Below are 24,490 nucleotides of genomic sequence, written 5' to 3'. Positions count from 1 at the left end.
TGAAATGCATCATAGAATACTCAAGGAGCTGATGGAGGAGGCATCTGAGCTAGGGTTGTTACATTTCAATTAATCAGCTAATTGAGTAGTCCATGGAACTTCCATTAACTATTCAATAAGGGGGGAGGGAGGCACTCTCTATCCCCACTGCGCCTCTGCCTTTGAAATGTAATTAGAGCTGCCCCACAGCTCTTGTTACATTTTCAAAGGCAGAGGCGCAACAGTTGGAACCAACTACATGCAGAGACTGCTTCAGTCCCTGCTCACACTGGGTTCCCTGCTGCACCCGTCTCCGCTATCTATTCCCTCCCCTCCCCCACAGCATGGAGATGGTGCTGGGGGGGGAAACCAGATTTTAAGCTGACTCCCACTTCCTCCCGCCCCTTGCTGCTTCTGATATAGAGGCAGCAACCGTGGGGAGAGGGGCAATGTGAGTAGTCAGCTCTACTACCCACATTCAGTTCCTGGCCCGCTCTGCCTCCTGGGAGTTGTAGTCCCAAGCACGCTGGGCCGAAAGATGGCTGGGGGCTATGCCTTGTGGAGGCGGGTCTGTGTGTCCCAGAGCCAGCCACACTGTATGGGCTGCACCAGAGCTGGCCGGAGACTGTGATGGGTGGAGGTGGCTTGGCATGTCCTGGAGCCAGTGCTGCAAGCTGCACCCAGAGGCAGCCGGTGACTGACTGACCCAGTGGCTTGCTGTGCAGATGGGCTTGAGAGGCCGCACTGGGCTGGAGCAGGGTAGTTGTAAACACCAGGGAGGGGCGGGGGGTGTCATAAGTCAGGCGGTCACCTATAACAAATCATGTTAAATCAACCTGATAGCCTTCTTTGATAGGAGAGCAAGCCTTGTGGATAAGGCAGAAGCACTAGACCTGGTATACCTAGACTTTTAGCATGTGATACAGTCTTGTATGACCTTATCAATAAACTAGGGAAATACAATGTAGTATTTATATAACTACTAGGCTAATATAAAGGTGGGTGACTAACTGGTTGGATTACTGTTCTCAGAAAGTAGTTATCAAAGGCTCATGGATATGTTGGAAGGGCGTAACAAGTGGGGTTCTGTGACTGTCAGTTTTGGGACTGGTTCATTTTAATATCTTCATCAACGGTTTAGATATTGGCATAGAGAGTACGTTTATTAAGTCTGTAGATGATACCAAGCAAGGAGGAGTTGCAACTGTTTTGGAGCATAGGATTACAATTCAAAATGATCAGAATAAACTAGAGAATGGTTTGAGGTAAATAGGATAAAGTTCAGTAAGGACAAATGCAAAATACTCCACTTAAGGAGGAACAATAGTTGCACATGTATAAAATGGAAAGTGACTGTCTACTGTCTAGGAGTCATAGTGGACCACAAGCTAAGTATGACGCAACATTCTGAGATGCATTAACAGGAGTGCTGTAAACAAGACGCGAGAAGTAATTCTTCTGCTCTACTCTGTGTTGATTAGGTCTCAGCTGCAGAACTATATCTAGTTCTGGGTACCACAAATTTAAAGATGATGTGGAGAAATTGGAGAAAGTCCAGAGAAGAGGAACAAAAACAATTAAAGATCTAGAAAACATGACTTATGAAGGAAGATTGAAGATGGGGTTTGTTTAGTCTAGAAAAGGGAATATTGAGAGGGGACCTGATAATAGCTTTCAAGTACCTAAAAGGATGTTACAAACAGGAGAGAGAAAAAAATTATTCTCCTTAATCTCTGATGATAGAACAAGAAGAAACGGGCTTAAATTGCACAATGTGAGGTTTAGGTTCGACATTAGGAAAAACTTCCTGTCAGAGTGGTTAAGCGCTGGAACAAATTGCCCCGAGAGGTTGTGAATCTCCATCATTGGAGATTTTTAAGAGCACGTTAGACAAACGTGTATCAGGCATGATCTAGATGATGCTTGGTCCTGCCCTGAGTACAGAAGACTTAATGACCTCGAGGTACCTTCCATTTCTAATATTTTATACTTGTGCTTGCAAAAAAAATGATTTAAAACAGAAGAGCCAAGACTTCGCTCCATTAAAATCGATTCTACAGGATTCGGACAGCTACAACATAACAGAAATCCGGAATCCACTCTTCTCAGGGTTAAGTGACTACATAGGACTTGACCCTGCAACAACCACAGAAAGAAACATGAACAGATGTTGAGCATTTTTCTCAAGAAGTGTGCAGCAATTTGCATGTGGTACTACTGAGACACAAACACAGTTTTGAATCACGTAAGCAAACCTTGAAAGACAGGGCATGGTCAGGGAAGCAGTGGCTTACGTGTAAATCTGTTGTAAAGAAATGATTTTAATTATTTTAAGACAGCTTTGCTGCCACCCTTAAGTATTGCTGCTTTACACCAAGGGAACCAATGTCAAACTGAGAACAGAGGTGCCATGAGAGACAGAAACAAATGTAACTATCTTTTACTGCCAGCTGCTCAAGGCATCATGGTATATGCTAGGAATTGTATTTTTGCTGCCCAAACTGAATGGAATGTATGTTAATTGCTTTAATGGATCAATAAGAATGACTCCCCAGTGGTTCAGTAGTGTCTTCTCTCAGCCTTCCATAGCCTTTCAAGATCAAGACCTTCAAGCCTACATACAGTTTATTTCCCAGCTCTTGCAATGCCAATGCTTGTCTACATTCTAGAAACTGAAAAAGGATTGGGGTGGGGTGGAGTAGCGTGGAGTGGAGTACATGACATTCTTCCAAGAAAAAAAAATCAAACTGCAATAGGAAGTTTTGAAATTTTAGAAAAACATCTCATGATTATTTGCCATTTAAGTTTGTTTTCCCAGCCACTAAAGAGACTGAATGCATCCTCACTCAAAGTGAAGGACAAACTACTTGTTGGCACATCTATCACTTACAGGAACTTCCCTTCAAAATGCAGTCACTGGCACTTTTACAGAAACTCTTCTTTAGAAATACACTTCGTTTTAACAACCTGTATTAAAACAAAACACATCAGTGAATCTTCTTGTAATCAGACATTGCATGTTTATTTCTTCAGTCATTTTTATGTTTTTTATCTAGATGGTTCCCAATCTGTGGAGAAAAATCCTTAAACAGATTACCTTTATTCCTTCTTTAAACCTGCGTTTGATCATGTCTATAAATACAAATGTATCTTAACAATTCTACACCTGCAGAAATAGTACAATTGGTGGCACTGATAAAACGTGTCCCTATTAAACAAAAATTTCACAAAACACTATATGCAGTAGTATCTGCCATTCATTTTTATCATAGCTTAATTAGTCTCCTGGGAGATGCCCCACTAAAGCATTTGTATCAACAAAGCATCTCCTGATAAAGACAATTCTGCGTAACAGTACTCTTTTCTTCTAACTCCTTTACAAATTTTTCCTTGTAACACCCAAGGCAGCTTAACAGAGAGGAAAAGCACATTTTCTAAATGAGTAAACTTGCCTTCATCTTCCTCCGGATTAGGAGATTCTTTCCTGCTGTCTTTCATAGATATTTTTTGGTTGTACACCATTTCTTCAAGGCCACCTTCTAGCTTCTGCATATCTGCCTGAAGACTTATTTGGAGATCATTGTTGTCCTTTAAGAATTCCTTTATCATTTGGATCCTATTTAAGTTCTGTTGTTGTTTAGCAACAGCAAAACAAAAACAAATCTTGATGAAAGCAAATCATTACAATATAAGTTGCTTAACCTATCACACTTTCTTTATATTTGCTCTTTAGCATGTGATTTTCACATTCTCTAATTATTAAAAAAAGCGTAATCTTGCAGCACATTAGAGACTAACAAAAGCGTGTGTATCATGAGTTTTCATGGGCAAAACCCACTTCCTCAGATAAGAAGAGTGGAGAGGCAAAAAAGTTCAATTTTAGTGCCAGTGCTAATGAGGTAATTGAGTGGGCTGGAATTGTCCCATACTTAGCTTTTGATGTCAATTGGCTGCTGAATGTAAGGAAAGCAGGTTTTATAATGGCCCATACAGTTCATGTCTTTGTTCAACCATGAGGAGGATAGTGTCAAATTTGCATATGAAGACCAATTCTGGAGTTTCTCTAGTTGTTTTTTCTTTCTAGAAGAATAGCTACTTTTAAATCCATTAATGAATGCCCAGGTATGTTAAAATATGCTGCTACAGGTTTTTGTGTATTATCATTTATGATATTTGACGTGTGTCATAGGGACTGTCCAGTTTGGCCAATATGCATGGCAAAGGGACATTGCTGGCACTTAATGGCATATATCACATCAGAGAATGCGCAGTTGTATGAGCCCCTGACATTGTGACATATGTGGTTAGGTCCGTGATGTCACTTGTATAGATGTGTGGATAGAGTTGGCAATGGGATTTATTGCAGGGATAGGATCCTGGGTGAGTATTTGAGGTGTTATGTGTGGCTCCTGGAAGGAATTTGCTTCAGGTTAAGGGATTGTTGTAGGCGAGGACTGGCCTGTCTCCCAAAACCAATCATAGCCTACAGACAAGTGACAGCATCACAGGAACTAAGCACATAGGCTAACAAAGATATCACTAACACAGCTACCCCTCTGAGAACTCTAATTATAAAAGGCTTTTTGTTGGCTTATTTAGGGTTCCTGCATTTTCTGGCCAGAAAAATATAGTCCTGCTATTAAATGCTTATTTATTTTAAGTATACAGTATTGGTGTAGCTGTATCAGTCCAAGGACATTAGAGAGGCAAGGTTGGCGAGGTAATATTTTTATTGGACCAACTTCTGTTAAAAGAGACAGAGGCTTTTGAGTTTACACAGAGCTGACCTGAAAAAGAGCTCTCTGTAAGCTGGTTCAATAAAAGATAATTTCTCCTTGTCTCTGTATGTATTTTAAGAACTAATTCTTTTTAAGGTGTGGGGTTATTTTTTTTTTCAAGAGTAAAAGCTGGTGAGTGGGAGTGTAGCTTTAGCAAAATGAGGACAAAGGATGTGGGAAACATGTGAAGCTGATGACAGATTGCCTAAGTCCTCTCAGAGAAAGGAATTTAAACTCAGGTATGATAGGTCATTTAATACCTCATTTACATCAAAAGCTAAGTATGGGACACTTCCAGCACACTCAATTAGCCTCATTAGCACCAGTACAACAAATGACAGGTACATTCTCCCCCTCCCCCCCTTCCTTTTTTCAGTTATAAATTCTGGGTTCCTGTTTGTTTTTTTCCACTCCAGCTCATCTGAAAAAGTGGGTTTTGCCCATGAAAGCTCATGATACTATATCTATTTTTGATACCTCTAAGGTGCATAGAACTATTTGTTGTTTTTAAGACACTGGTCCACCAAGATGGTCCAAACAAAGTATTTTTATGTAAGTAGATAAACATTTTACAAAGATAAGTGAAAGCTGATGGAAGACTGGACTGTAAACCTGTCTGAGTCAAACAGCTTCACAGCAGAACAAATCCACTGTGCGTTTTACCAAACCTATTATGGTACGTGCACAATACTTTTTATTATCTCATACGTAAAACTATAATTGTAGATTAATATACCGGTACTTTTAAAAATTGCAGTGATGCTAACACACACCAAGGAAATTATAGCTTATTGTTGTTACAGTAACCTCAGTTCATCCCGACTCATCTATGTGTTCTAGCACATGCTACATGTATATTCCAAGTTCATTCCTCCTCTTCCCACAAGAGAATTCAATGTAAAGACTGTTAAGCCTATCTAAACTCACTGTGGGGTTGTTCTTTTTTAAGAGAGGATGAAATGAGTTCAGTTTAATTTTTAAAATACTGGCCTATTTGCAGTTTCAAATGAAAAAAATATTTCCAATTTTTGGCAGGTTTCCCCCTTTCATTACATGATCATGTGAAAGGAAAATCCACTCTTTTGTAATCAAGTTGTCCTTTCTAGCAGAGGGAGACTACAGGAGGTAGCTGATCCCAGAAGAGATCTTTCCAGATGTTACAAGCAACTGCAGCCTTGGAGAAGCTCAAGCATGTAGCAAGAAGATCCTGGGAAAAGCAATTCCCAATTCTGCCAGAAACCAGCAGGCAGCATACACTACACATATGCAAGGAAGCCAAATTATAGCCACTGTGATGGCTATATCTTTGCATGGCATACACGTTTAAATTATCTGATATAAAGAGTTTTTAAAATGTAACCATTGTTTAGTTTATCTGAAAAGGTGCAATTCTTTAAAAAAATTCTCATCAGGTTAAGACAGGGATTTTTACATCTGGAATACAGAAAGAACTAAATTTAAAAGTTAAAAACAGCTGATGATGGCGGAGAGGAGCATACACCAGTATTCAGAGAATCTGTGTACATCCATGGACCAACAACGGTGTCAACATTTCTACCCGCGTATTCAAACATTTGGTGACTGGAGGAGGAAGAAAAGAAGTTGACCATGAAAGGATCTCTCTCAAAGTGGACCAGAACAAATGATAATTGGAAAACACCTGGACCGAAAAGAAAGATGAATCTGAAAACATGACACCATTTAAAATTATTGAAGAGATAGTCTCAATTTAACTTTGGGTGCAAAGCAGAACTGGGGTATAAACATGAAATGTGTGACATGGAAATGACCAGCAAAGAGAAGAAGTCTTTCCCTCTTTTTTAAATGTTTTCTTATGGATGCTCAGCATATCATGTGTGCTTCTCAGGATGAGAAGCATCCAAATTTATATGAGAAATATGGGTGCTATATACTTTAAAAAAAATTGCTTGCTAAACGGAAACAGAAAAGAAAGCCAAATGAAGGACATTTTCCCCAAGAGGACTACTGAACTGCAGAGAACAAGAGAGTTCTTCATACAAAAAACTCTTGCAAAATGTAGAATTGAGTTTTCACAATAAAAATGTCACTGAGAATGAAGACTGAGGATAAAGAAATGCTACGTTTGTTAGACATTTGTTTAATTTCCTAATTTACAGTGGAGATGGGAGATGAGATCTGTACATGACTCAGGAGTTGAAAAGGGGAGGCATTTCTACAGCTGAAAATGGAGACCCAGACAATATGCTTTTCACAGAAGACATTGAAAAAACAGAGATGCTAGAAATTACATAAGTATTGGACAATGTCTAGGTGTCAGGCCCAAAAGTTGCATTTACTTTACAAGTGCTTTTTGCTTAAGGCTTCACTTTAGATTCTTTCAAGGTAACCTGAAGATGCAAGAATGATATAAAGATATGTAAGGGAGGAAAAAAATTCAAGAGACACCCAACTATCTTTGGGTTCCAACCCTAGAATAACTAAACCTCTTCAAAGCTTTTATCTTCTATTGTGACAAGTCAGATGAAGTTTGGGAGTTTCACAGGGTCTCACTGACTAGGCAGAAGGGTTCAGCCAGGTTTTCCCAGGCCTTGGGAATTATTTTGTTTATTTTAATACCTTCCCACAGAATTTAAACTGAGAAAAATCTTCTTTTCACCCTGGGTTCAGAGCCTTGTAAAAAGTAAACAATTCTTCCCCTAGTTAAGGCTCAAAAGGCTTTGTGCAGCCAACAATTCAGTCTTAATTTAAAATAATAAAGGACTTTTTAGATAGCATGGTCCTCCTCCTTTTGCCTCAGAGGAACATTTTGCTCCTGATGCTGGCACTCAATACCTTCAGGGTACCTCCCTCTTAGTAACCTGGGAAATTAATACAGAATAGCTGGCCCAGTCTGGTTACTCTGACAATTACTAATATCAAGCTAGTTCCAGTAGTCTTGACTACAGTAACTGTTAACCTGCTTCCTACTCATTCCTGGAGAGGATCTGCAGAATTTGTCTCAGCTTTCAGCATGCTCAAGCAAAGCTTTATGTTGAGACAAAGGTTACATTTTTAACATTTTCTTGTAACTTAAATGGAAAAGAGATTTAAAGATTGACAGAAATACTGGTGAGGGTAAGACTTTTTTTTTTTTTTTTTTTTAAAGTCTTCCCTCATCTCTGCTACAAATGATTGAAGTACTTAAAGCAAAATAATTTCAAACTAATTTACTTCTCCTTTTGTGGTCTTTGCTATCTGATTTTCACACACATAACAATAAAGGAAAACATACTAGTCAGTTTCATTTAGTTTTTGTTAGCTAATACAATGCTCATGTTTGCAAACATGGAAGGGAGATGTTTCTGTTTATAAAACCTTTTCATACAAATTAAATACATCAATTTTAGATTTTGTCAAAATGTTTTGGTTTAAATAAATCTTTTTTTTTTAAATGCCCAATTGCATCCCTTTTAGCTACAGATGCAAAAAACAGGTTCTAAGACAATTAGAAGTTTGATCTAAAAAACTTTAAGGTTATTTTCTGAAATACAGGCAGTCCCCGGGTTACGTACAAGATAGGGACTGTAGGTTTGTTCTTAAGTTAAATTTGTATGTAAGTCGGAACTGGTACATATTGTAGGGGAAACTCTAGCCAAACATTTCTCCAGAGCTCAGTTTTATTCTCCCACACCTCACTTCCCTCAGTCCTTTATTCTCAAGCTGAGGTGTCTGCTGAGAAAAGCCGCTCCGCGTCTCCCTGGTCTGCTGGGGGGGGGGGGGGGGGGGGGGGAGGCGCTAGCTTCGCATCTCCCTGGTCTGCTGGGGGAAGTAGCTAGTGCGGGGTTGGTTCACCACGTTTGTAAGTAGGGATCCGATGTAAGTCGGATCCATGTAACCCGGGGACTGCCTGTATACCTTTAGAAATTCTGATAACTCAAACATAACACTAATTTTAGGACAAACATTTAAAGTAAATTCAGAACACATGCAGGGAAAATTCAGCAAAGATATTTTGCTTACTTAAGGAAACTGATGCATTCTAGGTACAAATATGTAACCTACTAATGCTAAAGGTAATTACGTGACTATATTAAAAGAGGATGAGAACATCTTAAAAAGCAGACTATATAGACACATGCATCTCAGAGATCTTGTAGGTAGATTACTGCCATGTTAGATCAGGGAAACTCAATGTATGTATACATCATTCACATTTTCAAGCATCTTCTGTATCTCAACTAGCCAGTCTTCAATACTGAAGTTTAGGAGTCTCTGGAAAAGTATTCTCAGCAGGCAATCACATTTCATTCCGTGATAAATTACCTAGATGTAATACTAGAGTGGAAGATTTTTGGAACATCTCTTGTGCTCCTGGAGAGATTTCAAGTTTTCCATATAGTAAACTGTAAACCTACCTTCATTTGTCTAAGCCTTTTCCAGTAAACATTGGTTTAAACTCAAAAGAAGGATGCTGTTCACCACCTAGAATGAACTATTAACTGCTTTCCTTTAAATATCTAATATGTTAAATCTGCTTTCATGGTTTTTTAAAATTTTAAATATACCTCTTCAGATAGCATCTCCTGCTCTTCTATCAGAAGACAGAACTCTTTAAGTCTTTCCTTTATTAACTCCATTTCTATTTCGCTTATTTGTCTCTGACTCAGGCAAACTTCTATGTCTCCTTCCAATCCATCTAGCTGATCTTCTCCCACTTTTACAAGAACAGTCCAATCTGATGACAAAAGCTGTTTGTTCAGAAAAATAAAATAAAATAAGTGATTATATTATGTAAGGCACCCTTTTGGCATCAGAGGGGGCTCCAGTTATTGCTACTGTCAGAAAGCAGTCAATCATTTTGTGGTTTCAGTGGTATAACCAGTTAAACCAGGGCTGGGGAACCCTTTTTGGGTCAGGGGCCACACACAAGTGAGAAGCAAAACCACAACACACCTCACGCTGACATGGACCCCAACTAAGAAGCAGAAAGACACTCCCCACATTCCCCTCGCACATGAGAGCCTAGGGAGGCCTGGCCTACTAGATTTTGTGGTCTCACCAGGCTTTGGGGTGATGCTAAAAAATGAGGTGTTCAGTGTGTGGGAGGAGGCTTCTGGGAAGAGGGCTTGGGTTATGGTGTCTGGGCAGGAGGGAGGGGGCAGGAGTGGGCTGTGGGGTCTTGACAGGAGGGGTTTGGGGTGAGAGCTGGGTGGGAAACAGGGTGCAGGAGCAGGCAATGGGTAAGGGATCTGGGTGATGAGCAACATGTTGCTCCCCTGCCAGATGGACAGGGTGTGGCAGTACATGGAGATACTTCCTCCTCAGCAGACAGAGCTCATGGGTCAGATCCAGCCCTGGGCTTTCCTGACTCTGGCCCCTGAAGCTCAGAGATCCCCCCCGAGCAGGGAGCCAGTACTGGCACTCCAATGCCATGGGGAGGAGCCACATGGGGGTCACAGAGCTGGAGTATCAGTACCGGCTCCCTGCTGTTGTGGGGGGGAAGCCCTGAGCCTCGGGGGCCAGAGCCAGGCAAGCTGGGGCCCGAATGTTCCACACTCCTGGGTTACACTTTACATTAGTTTAACATTTAAGTGACTAACTGGCTCCAGCTCCCAAGCCTGCCGCCTGCTGGATCCCGCGCTGGGGCAGACTGCAGGCAGGGAAACTGGTTAACATCATCACTCAGTATAGGTGATGCTTACAAGGTAACTGGTTATCCTTTCACATCCCTCTTCTGAACACTTCTATCTTCATTTCTGTAACTACACAGTGAATTTTAGAGTAATTTTTCAACTCCAACACCAAAAAGCAAGCACTTGTGGTGTCATGTCTTGATTGCACCAGGCACCAGGTTAAAGGTCTCGTGCTCTAAGAATATGGAATTGATGTATGGAACACCAACTCCATAATTTAAAATATATGGAGATTCGTATGAAATTTGTGTTCAGGATTTTAGCTAATTTGTTCCAACATACATATGCAATCAAATGTAGATATTCTTAAACAGCTGTCGGATCATGTGGTGCTTGCTCTCATATTCCATTGTAAGAAACAGGATGGGAGAGTTGGGGAACAAAGGGAGAAGTAAAAGAAACAGGCTAGTTTAAAAAAAAAAAATCTGATAGAAAAAGAATTATTTAAATCCTATTTTAAAAGTTTGCATTAAATGCAGGTTTATTTTTTAAAAATAAACCTTTAAAATTTGAAATTATGAAACCTGTGTTAATGTCTACATTTACTAGAATCTATTAAAATCAATTAAGTTAAAAAAAAGAAACCAACAACAAGAAGCAGTCCACATTGCTGCCAGGTTTTAATGAAAGCCAAACCACTGAAATAATAGTAGTTTCTGTCTAAGCCGCTGTAATCTAATTTCGTTGAAGTGTTAAACCAGCTTTTGACAACAGCAGGTGCAGAAAGAATATTTTTTCACTTCAAGTTTATTCAGCTAGTAATTGAACTGAACTAGTTCATTCAAAGTTAGGGAAACAATAGGAGTTGAAAAAGCATAAGAGCTTGTTTTCTTTTTTCAAGATCTATGAATAAAAGTTAGATGTGAGAGGATGGGATACACTACAGGCTAGTCCAGACCAGGGGTGGCCCTCTGCTGCCGGCCTTTGTCCCCGGCTCCTGCTCCCGCTCCCAGCCAGCAGGCTCCACCCGATGGCTACTAAGCTCCAACTACAGCCACAGGCTGCCAGCCCCCAGGTTCTGCTCCCAGCAACATCTGTGGTCCTGCTGCCCAGTTTTCCTCCCCCTGCCCCTCCCCCCATGAGCACTGCAACCCCGAGTGCACACAGAATCCCTGACTATTCCAGACCATGGATGTTGTCAGACCAGAGAGTCCCGGGCTAGAGAGATTAAACCTGCAGTTTTAAAATATTGAAGGACATGGTGATCAGAAACAAAATCAATTCAGTTCTCTAAATACATATAAAACTTCCTTCATTTAATAAATCAGTCATTTTAATTGTAAACCTATTTTGATAACTTTATTGATAAACTCTTCTCATGCAGCCAGCACAGAAAATTCCTAAAATGCTATTTTGTGCATTTTAATTGAATTTCTATCTAAATAGAGCTTGATACAAGTCACAAGTTTAAAAAAAAATCAGTAATCCAGTAAATAAGAAATGTATCATTCACCATTTTCTAAAAATAAAAAATGTAAAAGTTAAGAATCTGAATAAAATGTATATAAATAAAACATATGATCTTGATTAGCAAAGAACATGTACCACGTTTAGTATAAAGACTGTATTTGGTTACAAAATACAGGCAGTCCCCGAGTTACGCGGATCCAACTTATGTCGGATCCGCAGTTACGAACGGGGATTTCTCGCCCCGGAGAACTAGAGCAGCGGGACGCCTAGTCCCGCCGCCCGCCTTCTCCGGGGCGAGAAAAGCTGCTCCCCATCTCCCTGGTCTGCTGGCGGAGCCAGCAGACCAGGGAGACAGGAACAAAGCAGCAGAGCACCGGGGGCCGGACCCGCGGCCGCTTCCAGATCAGCTGGAAGCGGCGCGGATCCGGCCGGATGCTCCGCCGCTTTGTTCAGCGTCTCCCTGGTCTGCAGACCAGGGAGACGCTGAGCAGAGCGGGGGAGGACCCGGGCCGGACCCGCAGCGCTTTCAGCTGATCTGGAAGCCGCGGGTCCGCCCGGGTCCTCCATGGCTTTGCTCAGCGTCTCCCTGGTCTGAAGACCAGGGAGACGCTGAGTAAAGCCGCGGAGGACCCGGGCCGGACCGCGGCGCTGATCTGGAAGCGCCACAGTTCGGCCCGGGTCCTCCGCAGCTTTGCTCCACGTCTCCCTGGTCTGCTGGGGATTTCTGGCGATATCATAAACAAAAGGAAGAATCTACAAAAGCTATATTGTCCTTTAAGTGAACAGCTCAGAATCGTTCTCAATCTATAGCCTCAGTCCAAAAACACAGGAGAGACAAGGGCTGTCTCAGACATTTAGGAGGTTCAGCCTACCGAGTATCAGAAGTTACCTGCTTGCTGTGGTGACAGTTTTGGATTTTACATACAGCCCTTACAAGGATGAAGGAAAGAAAATTCATTTGTTCTTTCTGGAGCAGAGTCGGCAACTTATGGCACGTGAGCTGATTTTCAGTGGTATGCGGGAGGAAGCTCAGCCCTGCCCCTTTCCCCTGCACAGCTGCTGGAGAGCACCCCCACCTCCCAGCAGCAGGTTAGGCTTCAGTGGAAGGAAACAGCACTGGGGCTGAGGCTCCTCAGCTGAGACCGGAGGTGCTTCTGCCATAGCCACCTGGTCCAGGCACAGACCAAAAATCGCATGGCAGCGGGACCTCCAGGGCTGGCCCCAGACCACGTGGCCACAGCAGCGGAACCTCCAGGGCCAGCCCTAGACCATGTGGCTGTGACAGTGGGGCCTCCGGGGCTGGGCCTGGACCACCTTCAGGGCAGCCCAGGACAGCATGGCTGCAGCCATTGTTACAAGGGGCGCAAAGCCAGGTAAGGTCCCCCTTCGTGCCCAGACCTCTCACCCTTTCCCTCGCCAAGACCCTACACCCCCAGCTTGCTCTGACACCTTCTCTTGCTCCTGCTCCCTCCTTCCTGCCGGGGCACCCCACCCTGCTCCTTTCCCCCTTGGCCCGGCCACACATTCCCACCCTGCTCCTGCAGCCACAGTTGCTGCTGCACCTTCTTCCCTGGCCACACTGCCCCCTCCCTTACTCCTGCCCCCTCCACCTGGCCAGACATCCTACTCCCAGCCTGCTTCTGCACTTACCTCCCATCCAGACTTTGCAATCTTTCCCTCTTCTGCACCCCACCTCCCTCCCAGATCCTGTACCCCCAACCCTATCCTACTTCCTGGCAGCACAGTCTCACACACTGTACCCCTCATTTTTGTCCCCACCCCAGAGTCTAAGGGGGTCCATAAAATCCAGTAACTCCAGCATGCCAGAAGAGTAAATCTGGCCCATGGGAAACCCTCAACCTTAGTCCTCCCTGTACCTTCCCCTCACCCTCTGAGGCTGGGGCACCAGAGGAGTGAGGTGTCTCAGTTGGGGGCCACATTACTGAGGGTTGGGGGGTTTTGGAGGAGTTTTTTTGCTTCTCACTTATGTGATCCCCAACTGATTTTTTTGTGGGTCAATGACCCCTCAACTCAAAAAAGATTCCCCACCCCTGACATACATAAAGAAAACATGGATATCTTGTATGTTGTACATTATAATTTACTTCATTTAAAATGAAGTTTGCTAAACTAACATGAGAAAGTTAAAACGCTTAATCTGTTTAATAATTAAATCATTTTCCCTAGCTGCAACTGATTCAGAAAATATGGTCACCCTACCCAGCCTGCTCTTGCCTCCTCTTCCCTCTCCTCCCCCCCGCCCACTGATCCGTGAATAAGTTAAATCTTGGTGCGCTGCTTCTGAAAGGTTGCCAACCCCTGCACTAAAAGGTAAGATCCGCATCTTTCTTTATTAATGAAGCTGCTGCAAATTGGACTACCATTCACTATAAAAAGTATCACCAGCACTCGGACCCATACATAGAGGTGAATAAGTCAAATCTTGGCACTCCCCCTCTGAAAGGTTGCTGACCCCGGCTCTAAAGCTTGGGGCTTTTAGAAACTCGTTTTGGGCTTTGTCATGGTTGAAGACAACTGCATGTTTAGTCCCCATGTGGTCCAGCAACAGCACCCACATTTCAGTCCACATTCAGCACTCCCGACAGAGAGCAGAGTCAGGGACTTGCAAGACTCTGTGCACCAACCCAACTTCCCTGATAGGAGTGCTAGTTGGTGGAACAGAACAAGCTCCTGACCCCACTCCCCTGGAGCAGCAGGCAGGCAGGCAGGCAAACAGGGGCAAGCCCTTTCCTTGATCCCCATTCCTGGAAGGAGAGCAAGGGGCAGTAAAGTTGGTGGAGGGCGCAGGGCAGATTGTTATGGAGGGCTCACATTTTATGGGTCCCCTGGCCAGAGCATCTATCCCTCTCCCTGTTCCAAGGCTAGCTGAGGGCAGGGGAAAGGCAGTACCATGGCTGCTACCATTGACCCAAACCTGAGAACATTAGAGCTTAGTGCTTCCTACAATTCATAGTCCCATTGACATAAGGTATTTGACTCTCTGTACCTTGCAATGAGACTGGACACAAAGTAGAAAAATTAAATCTCCAGTGAAATTCCACACACTTTTAAAAAGTCCTTGCAGATCTCTATTATACTGGATTATACTTGCAATTTATTACAACACTATACATCAGAAATGTTTCTTTTACCTTTTCTATCTTCCTACTAGCTTCCATAACTTCTGGAACATTCTGGAATTCCTTTAATAAATTCTCAACCTTCTTTCCAAACTCTTCCATCCATAAAGAAGAAGCTTTCATTTCTGAAGAATGCATTAATTCATTGCGACACCTAATCACCTAAACATGAGAATATAAAGAAAAACAGCACTGCCACATTACCATCATGCCCATCCCATAGCACAATTTTTCAGAACATATATTAATTAAAATTAATTAGAAATGGTATGGTAGATTGTACCTCTCTGACTTTCTTTTGGTCAATACCTTTGAAGTGATTACAAAAGTTGAAAAGGTTTAGAAGAGCAGATGCATCACACTTCTCTGGTCCAGAAATATTCATCTGCCCACGGGGCATATAAGCCTGCATAACAAAAGTGCATAATACCAATGTCATTTTTGGTTTCAGGAAGTACAGAACTATGTCATTTCCTTATCTGCTTATAAGCGTTGTTAATGTTTCAAAATGATATTGCCTTAAGTAAATGCAATAAACTAGAACAGTCTTCCACAGCTCCACTTGCTACATTTGCCAGTTAACAATGAGTTCAAGCAAATGGTTATTTCCTTCACAATCGTTGAATCGTCCCCAATTGAATTATTCGATTCTGCAATGAAGTCACAATGGTATGCACACTATAATGTATAGTTATACACATGACTTCCTTACCTCACTGCCTACTTTGCAGCTTATGTCAACTCTGCTCTTCTCGCCATACCCCACAAAAGCTTCTTATGCCACCCTCCTATCTCCCTCTATTTCAGGGACACCCCACACCTCCAACTCCCTTCATCATGTCAAAGGTTCGGTGTTCCCTCCTACCTTCTATGTTTCCCATTTCCCCCCACCCCTACTAGGTACTCTGTGCCCCACTTAAGGGGAGCCAGAACAGGGGAAGCTAAGCAGCCATGGTACTCCCACTTTTCCAAGTGGACAGGACAGATTTTCACCCAAATCAATGTTCTCCCCACCAATGCCTTATCATCTTACAAACAAATCCCATTGAGCTGAACATAGGGCTGCACAAGTTCAGCCATTCAGGTGGGAGGTGAGTGAGTGAGAGAAGAGCAAAGCATATTTTAAATACACATTTGCAATGCTAGACAAAATTAGGAAGTGGGGAGGAGCATCACTTTTCGCTTCAGGGGCACTGCAGATCATATGTACCAGCACAACATACCACCATTGTCCCCTGAACACTACCCAGCTATACTATTCTCTAGAATGAAGCACCAGGATTATAAGTGGACTGAACCCTTAGTCAACTCACCTGCCTGCACAGACCATCAGCTCTAAGCCATTGGTTCACAAAGATGAAAAGTCTATTTAGTGTAAAATTGTGTGTTATATTGCTACTCTGAAGGGGGTTTTCTTTTTTAATTAGTTTAAAGAGATTTGTGAGACAAGTAGTTATTTAATTGAGAATGTACAAACACATTACTGAATACTTTAATACAAACACTAACTGAAACATGGTCTGCAGAGGCTGTTCAACAAATCATGAAGCAGAATAGAAATGCCAGCAATTTTGCATGGTACCATTGAACTTTACAACGCTGCAATTACCACCAAATACTACTCCTAATAAATTTTCCACTGTATTTCTTAGTTCGTCCCAAAGAAAAATTGTTATACACTTGGATTTAAGCCAAGTCAATGTGTATTCAAATCCAGGATAAAAGAAGAGTTAAAATCAAATTAGTCAAGCCCAAAAGGGTAGTGACTTCAATGTTCAGATCATGAAAACGTACAATTAGCCCCTGCAATCTTCCCTTTTGTCATTTGTAAGAAAAATGGACAATACGTGTGCAACAGGTTGTTCTCTGATGATGGTATTCGGCCCCCACTGAAGACAATGGGAGTTTCACCATTATCTTCCACAGGGCCAGGATCTCCCCATAGATCCAAATCCCACCATGACAGACTCTTATGCAGCCAAACTGAATTCTGCATGGAACTACATGTGGATGAAAGTGGGGACAGGAGCTGACCCCAAGCCTGATTATTCTAAACAAATTATTTTAATTGCGTTATTACCTTTGCAAGTTCCCAGGAATCAGAAGGCCAGAGCTCGGGTTTGCAATTTTCCCAGTGAATTTCTCCATTCTTGTTGGTGTGATGTTTCAAAATTTCCTTTTTCCACTCTGCACACACTGAACAGTTAGACTGAAACTAAAAGGGAAAAAAGGGGAAGAAACCTAAGTAATTTATCTTCGTATTTGCATCCTTTAAATTACACTTTAAAAAGTTTCCTACATTTAAGTAGAGGCTAGAAAAAGGATTCAAGGGCTATTCATTCAGAAAAACCTATCAAATGCACAGATTCTTGTATGCAGCAGTGCTGAACTGTTACACAAAGGTGTAACTGAGACTTTAGGTATAATATTAGGTCAGTAGCCTCTCGCCTCTAGAGACCTGGGTTCAAGTGTAAGTCAGGACTCAAATGGAAAGGTGTCTAAAGCTTCTTTTATCAGGAGTTGATGCCACTACTAAACAGATGTCTCAAATGAGGCATGCCTGACAACTCCATGATGAAAGAGTAGAATACTTTAGCAGTCAGGCATTTTTTCTTCACAGTTTACGGTAGGGTTAATGAAACACATATCTTAACATGGCTGAAACCTTAGGGAATTTTCACTGCGAAGGAGGTCCTAACAGCTAACACATTTAACTAAATATTCCAATTTAACTTTTCCGATTGTTCTTTCTCCGTGTGCATACAAATACTCCAACAACCTACCATTAATTTGTGGGGTGCAGGGATTAAATGTGCATGTGAATTAGACTAACTCCCCAAGACAGAATCTTTATTTTATTTTCTAGGTCTCATGTAGTGCCCAGCATTCTTATAGGGCTGCACAAATAAATAATTGTGGGTGATACTGAAGAACACTAACGAGAATGTTTATCATCTTGAATTATGTTACATGGTTTGTTTTTAAATGTACTCTGAGGAGGATCAGTGAGCTGCCAGCTCTCAATACATTGTTTCTAGTATATAATAAAATAATAATATTAATTAATTATTACTATTACTACTGTATTTTATCGAGTTAGAGGTCATGCCTCCACAGTTGAGATTGAATTTAGCTTTGTACCTAATGCAAAGTTTCAAACTCTTTGTTATCTATGAAAAATACAGGATACCCTCTACAAGACTACTGAATTTATTCTGAGCACAGAATGAGTTTTCTGAGAACGTACAAGTAAACCCATTCACTAGTTTTTGTTAATTAAAATAGGTCCTTTAAGATAGTCATTCTGTCAAACTTAAACAACAAAAATTAATTGTTTAGGTTTTTTCAGTTACAGACTAACAGCTACCATTCTGAGTCAGTCCTTACTGAACCTATATGCTTACTAACAGAATAATGTAAACACCCTCGTAAACATTAGGGTCATTATTAACACATTTCAGAATATTGTCCCAGATTAGACTAAACTGATTTTTAAAGGCATTTTAATTTATTTAGCTTCTTCATGGTGTTACTACAGAGCAGTCAAGCTACTTTGGGGTGTAGTTACTGAATTTCCATACCTTCATCTGTACTTCTTTTAAAACTAAGCAGAACTCTGAATTTCCTGGATTGATCGTGCTTATTTTTAAATATAACACAGTTGTGGATATATCATAATTAACACAATAGTCATATTTTAATGTTACTGTTACAATAAATTAACATTAGTGAAAATGAGATTAGAAATCACATTATGGTGCTTAGGGAAAGCTTTATTTTAAACTACTATACATAGATTGGTACAAGCATCAATTTTTCCTCATGAGACGACTATAAAGAAGCCTTGCAAGAAGACTTCACTATGTTCAAATCTGTCCAGTGCTATTAAACATTCACTTTCATGGTGCAATAACACTTATTACAGTAAATCCTCAGAGTTACAAACACCTCTGGAAGAGAAGTTGTTCATAACTCTAAGCAAAAAACCCCCCAAAAACCCTACCCATTATGGTTGTTATTTCAAAGAGTTTACAGTTGAACACTGATTTAATATAGTTTTGAAACTATTCTGGGCAGAAGAAAAATGTTCCTTTCACTTTTGTTTACAACACAGTACTGTGTTGTATTTGCTTTTTTGATTTGGGTCACCTCTGCTGCTGCCTGATGGCGTACTTCTGGTTCCACATGTATTCTGTGGTTGATTGGTTAGTCTACAGCTTTGGTGTTTATAACTCTTGAAGTTCTACTGTATTCACTCTACTTTCTCCTACATATAAACTGAAACAGTTTTATCACAAGTAAGGCTGCCAAATTAATTGTGATTAACTGCACTGTGAAATAACAGAACATTTATTTAAGTATTTTTGGCTGTTTTCTGCTTTTTCAAATATATTGATTTCAATTACAACACAACACAAACTTTAGAGCATTCGCTTTATTTTTAATTACAAATATTTGCACTTTAAAGACAAAAGAACTAGTATTTTTCAATTTCTCTAATACAAGTACAGTTGTGCAATCTCCTGATCATGAAAGCTGAACTTACAAATACAGAACTATGCACAAAAAATAACTGCACTCAAAGCCAAACCAATTTAAATCTTTAGAACAGAGATTTCAAACTCCTAGCCTATGGGCCAGTACCAGCCAGAGCAATTATGCAATCTGGCCTGGGATTCACAGGTATTGCCCGCCCGACCTGTCCACCCCAGGGATGGGAGGGGAGACGGGGAGGAAGAGGACTTGGGAGTTTGAGACCCCTATTTTAGAACCTATAAATCCACACAATCCTACTTCTTGTTCAGCCAATCATTCAAACAAGTTTGTTTACATTTGCAAGAACTAATTCTACAGGTTTTTAATTTAAAATGTCACTTGAAAGCAAGACTGGTGCCCATGCTGACGACAGGTTCTGCTCAATAATGATGCAGAGCAGTATAGATCGATATGTTAATTTTAATCATCTGAATCAGATGCCACTATGGATGTAATAGTATAGTCGATAAACCGATAAGCAAAAGCTTATAGGTTAATGCTATAAACTACACACATTCTCCCCCTTCCCCACCTCCAGTAAATTTTTTACCAGGCTGACCAGTAGTGCAGCTCAGTCCCGGCTTGCGCCAGGTCCAGGACCTACTCCCTCTGTGGCTCTGCATTTGAAGCGTATTAGGAGCCAGGCAGGCAGGCAAGCTGGCTCAGTTCCAGCTCATGCCGGGTCCGAGAGCTCAGACATGCCCCCAGACAAGGGCTGCTGCCACCCTGTGCTGCTGCCTCTGTATCAGAGGCAGCAGCATTGGGTGGCAGGCAGCTAGTCCATGAGGGGAGCTGGTTTTTAAACTGGCTCCCATCATGGACCAGCTCCCACCTGGCACCTCATCACACTGCTGCCTCTGTATCAGGGGGCTCCTTGGGAATGAGGTGAGGCTGGAACGCACTGGCTGCTGTCCTCACCCCTAGGGACTATAGAATAGTCGAGTAACCAATAAGAATTCATGAGATTAATTGACTATTCAGTTAATCGATATTTAACATCCCTAGATGCTACCACCAGAAGGCTAGTTTTCTTTTCTCGTGGTTTAGGTTCTATAGTTTCAGCATCACAGTGTTGCTCTTTTAAATCTTCTGAAAGCATGCTCCACACCTTGTCCCTCAAATTCTGAAAGGCACTTCAGATTCTTAAACCTTGGGTCAAATGCAGTACAGTACCTATCTTCAGAAATCTCACATATCTGGCACAAATACCTTACAATGCCAGCTACAACAGTGACATGTAAACACCTGTTGTTACTTTCAGCTGATATTGTAAATAAGAAGTGGGCAGCATGATCTCCCATAAATGTAACAAACTTGTTTGAGTGACTGAACAAGGAACAAGAAGCAGGACTAAAGGACTTGTAGGGTCTAAAGTTTTACATTGTTACAGAACTGCACCCAAAACAATCTACATTTGTAAATTGTATTTCCACGATAAAGAGATTGCACTATAGTACTTGTATGCTGTGGATTGAAAAATGCCATTTTATAATTTTCACAGTAAACACAAAATAAAAGTAATATTACTGTACACTTTGTATTCTGTTTAGCTGAAATAAATACATTTGAAACTGTAGAAAAATATCCGAAACATTTAAACAATAGAATACCAATTGAAATTAAGTGTGATTAAAATGCAGATAAATCACAATTAATTTTTTAATCATGATTCATTTTGAGTTAATTGCACAGTTAACTGTAATTAACTGATAACCCAATCATAACTGATTTTCATACAACAAAATGACACCTATGTATTTATAACTGCTATGTATGCCATGCAAAGAGACAGGAGTTTGAGAGCAAATACAGGAGTCACGGCAGGCAGTTAAGTGCCTTGTAGAAGACACAAAGTAAGCTGCAGAAGGAGCAGAGCTGAAATCCAGTAAGTCCCATAGCACCCTCTTCTGAGCCAATATTAGACTCGGAAATTGAATGGCTGGAATAATAATGGGCCACAAAGCTGTTAATCAGAAAAAAATTCTCTATCTTCTAATTTTTTTCCTAACATCCCACCTACAACTTGTTTTCTGGACTAACAATAAGGGAACTCTAATGTGAAGAAAGGCAGGAGGACCCAATCCTGCAGCCCTCTTGTGACTGTTGTTGAGATTAAGTAAATAGATTTTTGCAGCTAGAAAAACTCTGAGGTCTCTCAAGTGCATCTAGTTTAGGGAGGGACAGTAAGTGAGCCAGGCACATTAGCTAAGTTTGGCCTCTGGCAGGTTACCAGACACCTGATTTACCTGCACATTCACAGGTATGGCTGTTCGCAGCTCCTATTAGCCGCAGTTCACCGTAGGAAGCAGTGGCAGCCCACACCACTTCACACAGTTCCCATTGGCTGGTAAGGGTGAACCGTGGCCAAGAGGAACTGCAAGCGGCCATACCTGCAAACACGCAGGTAAATAAACTGTCTGGCAACCCACTAGGGGCCAAGCCTGGCAAACAGTGTCCAGCCCGCAGGCTGCTTATTGTCTAGCTCTGGTCTAGTTGAAGATAGTGCTAGAAAAAAGAAGCAGTTCCCCACCACCACCAGTGGAAAAAGAATTTCAATTTCATATTCACTTCAAGAATTAAGGTAATCAAAAAATGAATGAAATAGAAAAGGATGATGACATGACACATTTCTCACAACCCTGTGCTCTCTCCTAAGCCTTTCAACACTTCTCCCAAACATCTGTTCCCAAAGAAGCCCTGTTCCTACATTTCTTTTAAGCAGCAGTGCCATTTATAACACTGTTGACGGTGACTGCTCAAAATTCATTAATCAGCCATCTAAAAATTATAATAATTTTAAAAAGTAATATGCTTGGAGAGAGGAGGGTTAGTTGCCTGCTGGTTCTGCAGCCTTTAGGCTACTCTCAGATCATGCTTTCAAGGTTTTTTCCACAACCAAGGGAGCTAAAACTTACTTCAAATCACAGTCCAAAATCTCTCAGCATAATTGAATAGTTGTGTAACTGCATCAAATTTTAGCAGTTACACAACTATTCATAACTGACTGGATAATTGTTCTCTGAGAGAGTAGTTATTAAAAGTTCACAATCATTCTGGAAGGGCATGACTAGTGGGGTTTTGCAGGGATCTATGTTGGGACTGATTCTGTTCAATACCATCATCAATGATTTAGATATTGGCATAGAGAGTATGCTTATTAAGTTTGCAGATGAGACCACGCTGGGAGGGGTTGCGCAAGTGCTTTGGAGCATAGGGTCATAATTCAAAATGGACAAACTAGAGAAATGGTCTGAGGTAAACAGGATGACCTTTAATAAGGACAAATGAAGTCAAACAGTCAATTTCACACATGCAGAATGGGAAGTGACTGTCTAGGAAGGAGTACTGAAGAAAGAGATCTAGGGATCATAATAGACCACAAGGTAAAAAGGAGGTAATGGTGGTGAAGTACCATATTACCTGGTGAACTCATTGGTGCTGAAATCATTAAGGACTGGAATTTGACCACAGAACTGACACTTTCTTAACAAAGACTCAATTTTTAAAAAGTAAATTAACGTAACAGAAAACTGCAACGCTCTCTGGTAAATTTTTGAAAATCAAACTTTATTGAAAAAATTGGATAGTTTGCAATTGAAAATATTTGACCTATGCTTAAAGGAACGGATTTAATTTTGTGTAAAATTTTGCTTAATAAAGGATGGCACTTTTTTTTGAAAATGTTCAATTATATAGATATACATTTTGATCAGATCTACTTGATGTGATATTTGTGTGGGTTGTGGGGTTTGTCTGGGGTTTTTTTTTTTTTGGTTTGTTTTTTGCTCAACAAAAAATCTGGGGGGGAGGGAGAGCCCACCAAAATGGTTCGAATTGGGCCCCCGCACTTCCTAAAGCCGGCCCTGGGGACAGGCTTGGTGATTTCTCAAGGTCCCTTCCAGTTTTAATAGTCTGATTCAGTAGTCTCTAGGGGCAGAGGCAGCAGGGGAAGGGAGGAAAATGTGGGTAGTCTCTACCACATTAGCCAATAAGATCAGGTTAATCATGTAGTCGTCTGCACGCTGGCATCCCTAATCACCCCACTGCAGAAATTAGGACTTGAATAAACTGTCATTGCTAAACCTACAGTGACATCACCCTGCTGATTTCCTATGGCCAATGTAAGGCTGGTGCACTCCCCGGTGGCAGGATGCCAACTTTTCAGGAGTTTCCTCCTCTCCGGGAATCCATCTTTAAAGGTTGGCAGGGGAGGGCGCCTCCACGAATACGTCCAACCCAAAGAGGAACCTCTAGGGCAGCAGGCTGGCCCTGGCTGCGAGCACGTGTCACGGCCGCCCAGGGGCTGAGACCGAAACACGGGGCGCTGCCCCCCGCCCGGCGCAAGCAGCCGCTCCGCGGCCTCCCACCCCCCCGAGCTGCCGGGCGCCGCCTCTCACCTGCTTGCTCCGCGGACGGCAGCGGCCGCGGCAGCAGCCCAGGGGCGCCAGGCGGGCGAGCAGCTGGCGGTGGAAAGCTTGGAGCTGCTCCCCGGCGAAGCGCCTGAGCGCGTCCCGCAGCACCAGCAGGCAGTGCCCGGCCTTCAGCCAGTTCTTGTACTCGGCGCAGTTCAGCCGCGCCTCCAGCGCCATGGCCCGCCGCCGCCTTCCGGGGAGGGAGCCCTCGCTTCAGCCCCAGCCCCCGCCACCAGCGGCTCCGCCCAGGCTGCAGCTTGGCCAGGGGGGAGCGCAAGCGGCGTGGGGGCCGAGCAGCGCGCTTCCAGCAGAGCCACGTGCGCCGCCTCTTCGGGCCGGCGAAAGCCCCCTTTTCCCGCCGCCTGGCTGCAGCGAAAGGCCAGGAGTTTAAGGGGGACGAGACGACAAAATACTCCGGCTCAACCTGGCCTGAGAGCTGGAGCCCCAACCCTCAATGTGGTCAAGCCTGCCTGCAAGGGGGCGGGCTCACAGGCCCTCTACTCAGGAATTCCTGGGGGCAGGAGGGTGGGTGGGTGTAAATGTAGATAATTTTTTTTAAAATATAAAGGAGTTCACCATAG

General features: G+C 42.2%; 1 protein-coding gene and 1 long non-coding RNA gene across 4 annotated transcripts; one reads left to right on the top strand and one right to left on the bottom strand.

The window, feature by feature from the left end:
* Nucleotides 1-2,586: 2,586 nt before the first annotated feature.
* On the bottom strand, nt 2,587-24,283 carry C1HXorf38 (chromosome 1 CXorf38 homolog). Of its 3 annotated transcripts, XM_006133954.4 has the most exons (7): nt 23,895-24,261; nt 17,042-17,176; nt 15,245-15,367; nt 14,974-15,123; nt 9,284-9,466; nt 3,432-3,606; nt 2,587-2,946 (listed from the first exon to the last, which is right to left on the bottom strand). In XM_006133954.4, the coding sequence occupies exons 1-7, from the start codon at nt 24,084-24,086 to the stop codon at nt 2,939-2,941; spliced, it is 966 nt and encodes a 321-aa protein (XP_006134016.1). In that variant the 5' UTR covers nt 24,087-24,261; the 3' UTR covers nt 2,587-2,938. The 3 variants fall into 3 exon arrangements, with proteins under 3 accessions (XP_006134016.1, XP_075769267.1, XP_075769248.1); XM_075913133.1 differs by lacking the exon at nt 2,587-2,946 and having other exon boundaries at nt 2,979-3,606; nt 23,895-24,267; XM_075913152.1 differs by lacking the exons at nt 2,587-2,946; nt 9,284-9,466 and having other exon boundaries at nt 2,975-3,606; nt 23,895-24,283.
* LOC142821618 (uncharacterized) lies at nt 3,606-7,874 on the top strand. The gene is made up of 2 exons (XR_012898309.1): nt 3,606-4,996; nt 5,864-7,874. It is a non-coding gene; the product is annotated as an uncharacterized LOC142821618 (long non-coding RNA).
* Nucleotides 24,284-24,490: the final 207 nt, after the last annotated feature.

Source organism: Pelodiscus sinensis, chromosome 1 (genome assembly GCF_049634645.1).
Source record: "Pelodiscus sinensis isolate JC-2024 chromosome 1, ASM4963464v1, whole genome shotgun sequence".
NCBI lineage: Eukaryota > Metazoa > Chordata > Testudines > Trionychidae > Pelodiscus > Pelodiscus sinensis.
The sequence above is the reverse complement of the archived record's forward strand: the minus strand, read 5'-3'. Positions and strand labels throughout refer to the sequence as shown.

Excerpts from the sequence above, each read along its gene's own strand:
- C1HXorf38 (XM_075913133.1), bottom strand. The coding sequence starts at position 24,086 with ATGGCGCTGGAGGCGCGGCTGAACTGCGCCGAGTACAAGAACTGGCTG. Across the intron at positions 15,124-15,244 it reads ACCAAAAGAAAGTCAGAGAG|GTGATTAGGTGTCGCAATGA; the intron begins GTACAATCTACC and ends TCTCATGTTTAG. Across the intron at positions 9,467-14,973 it reads CTAGTAGGAAGATAGAAAAG|CTTTTGTCATCAGATTGGAC; the intron begins GTAAAAGAAACA and ends CTGAACAAACAG.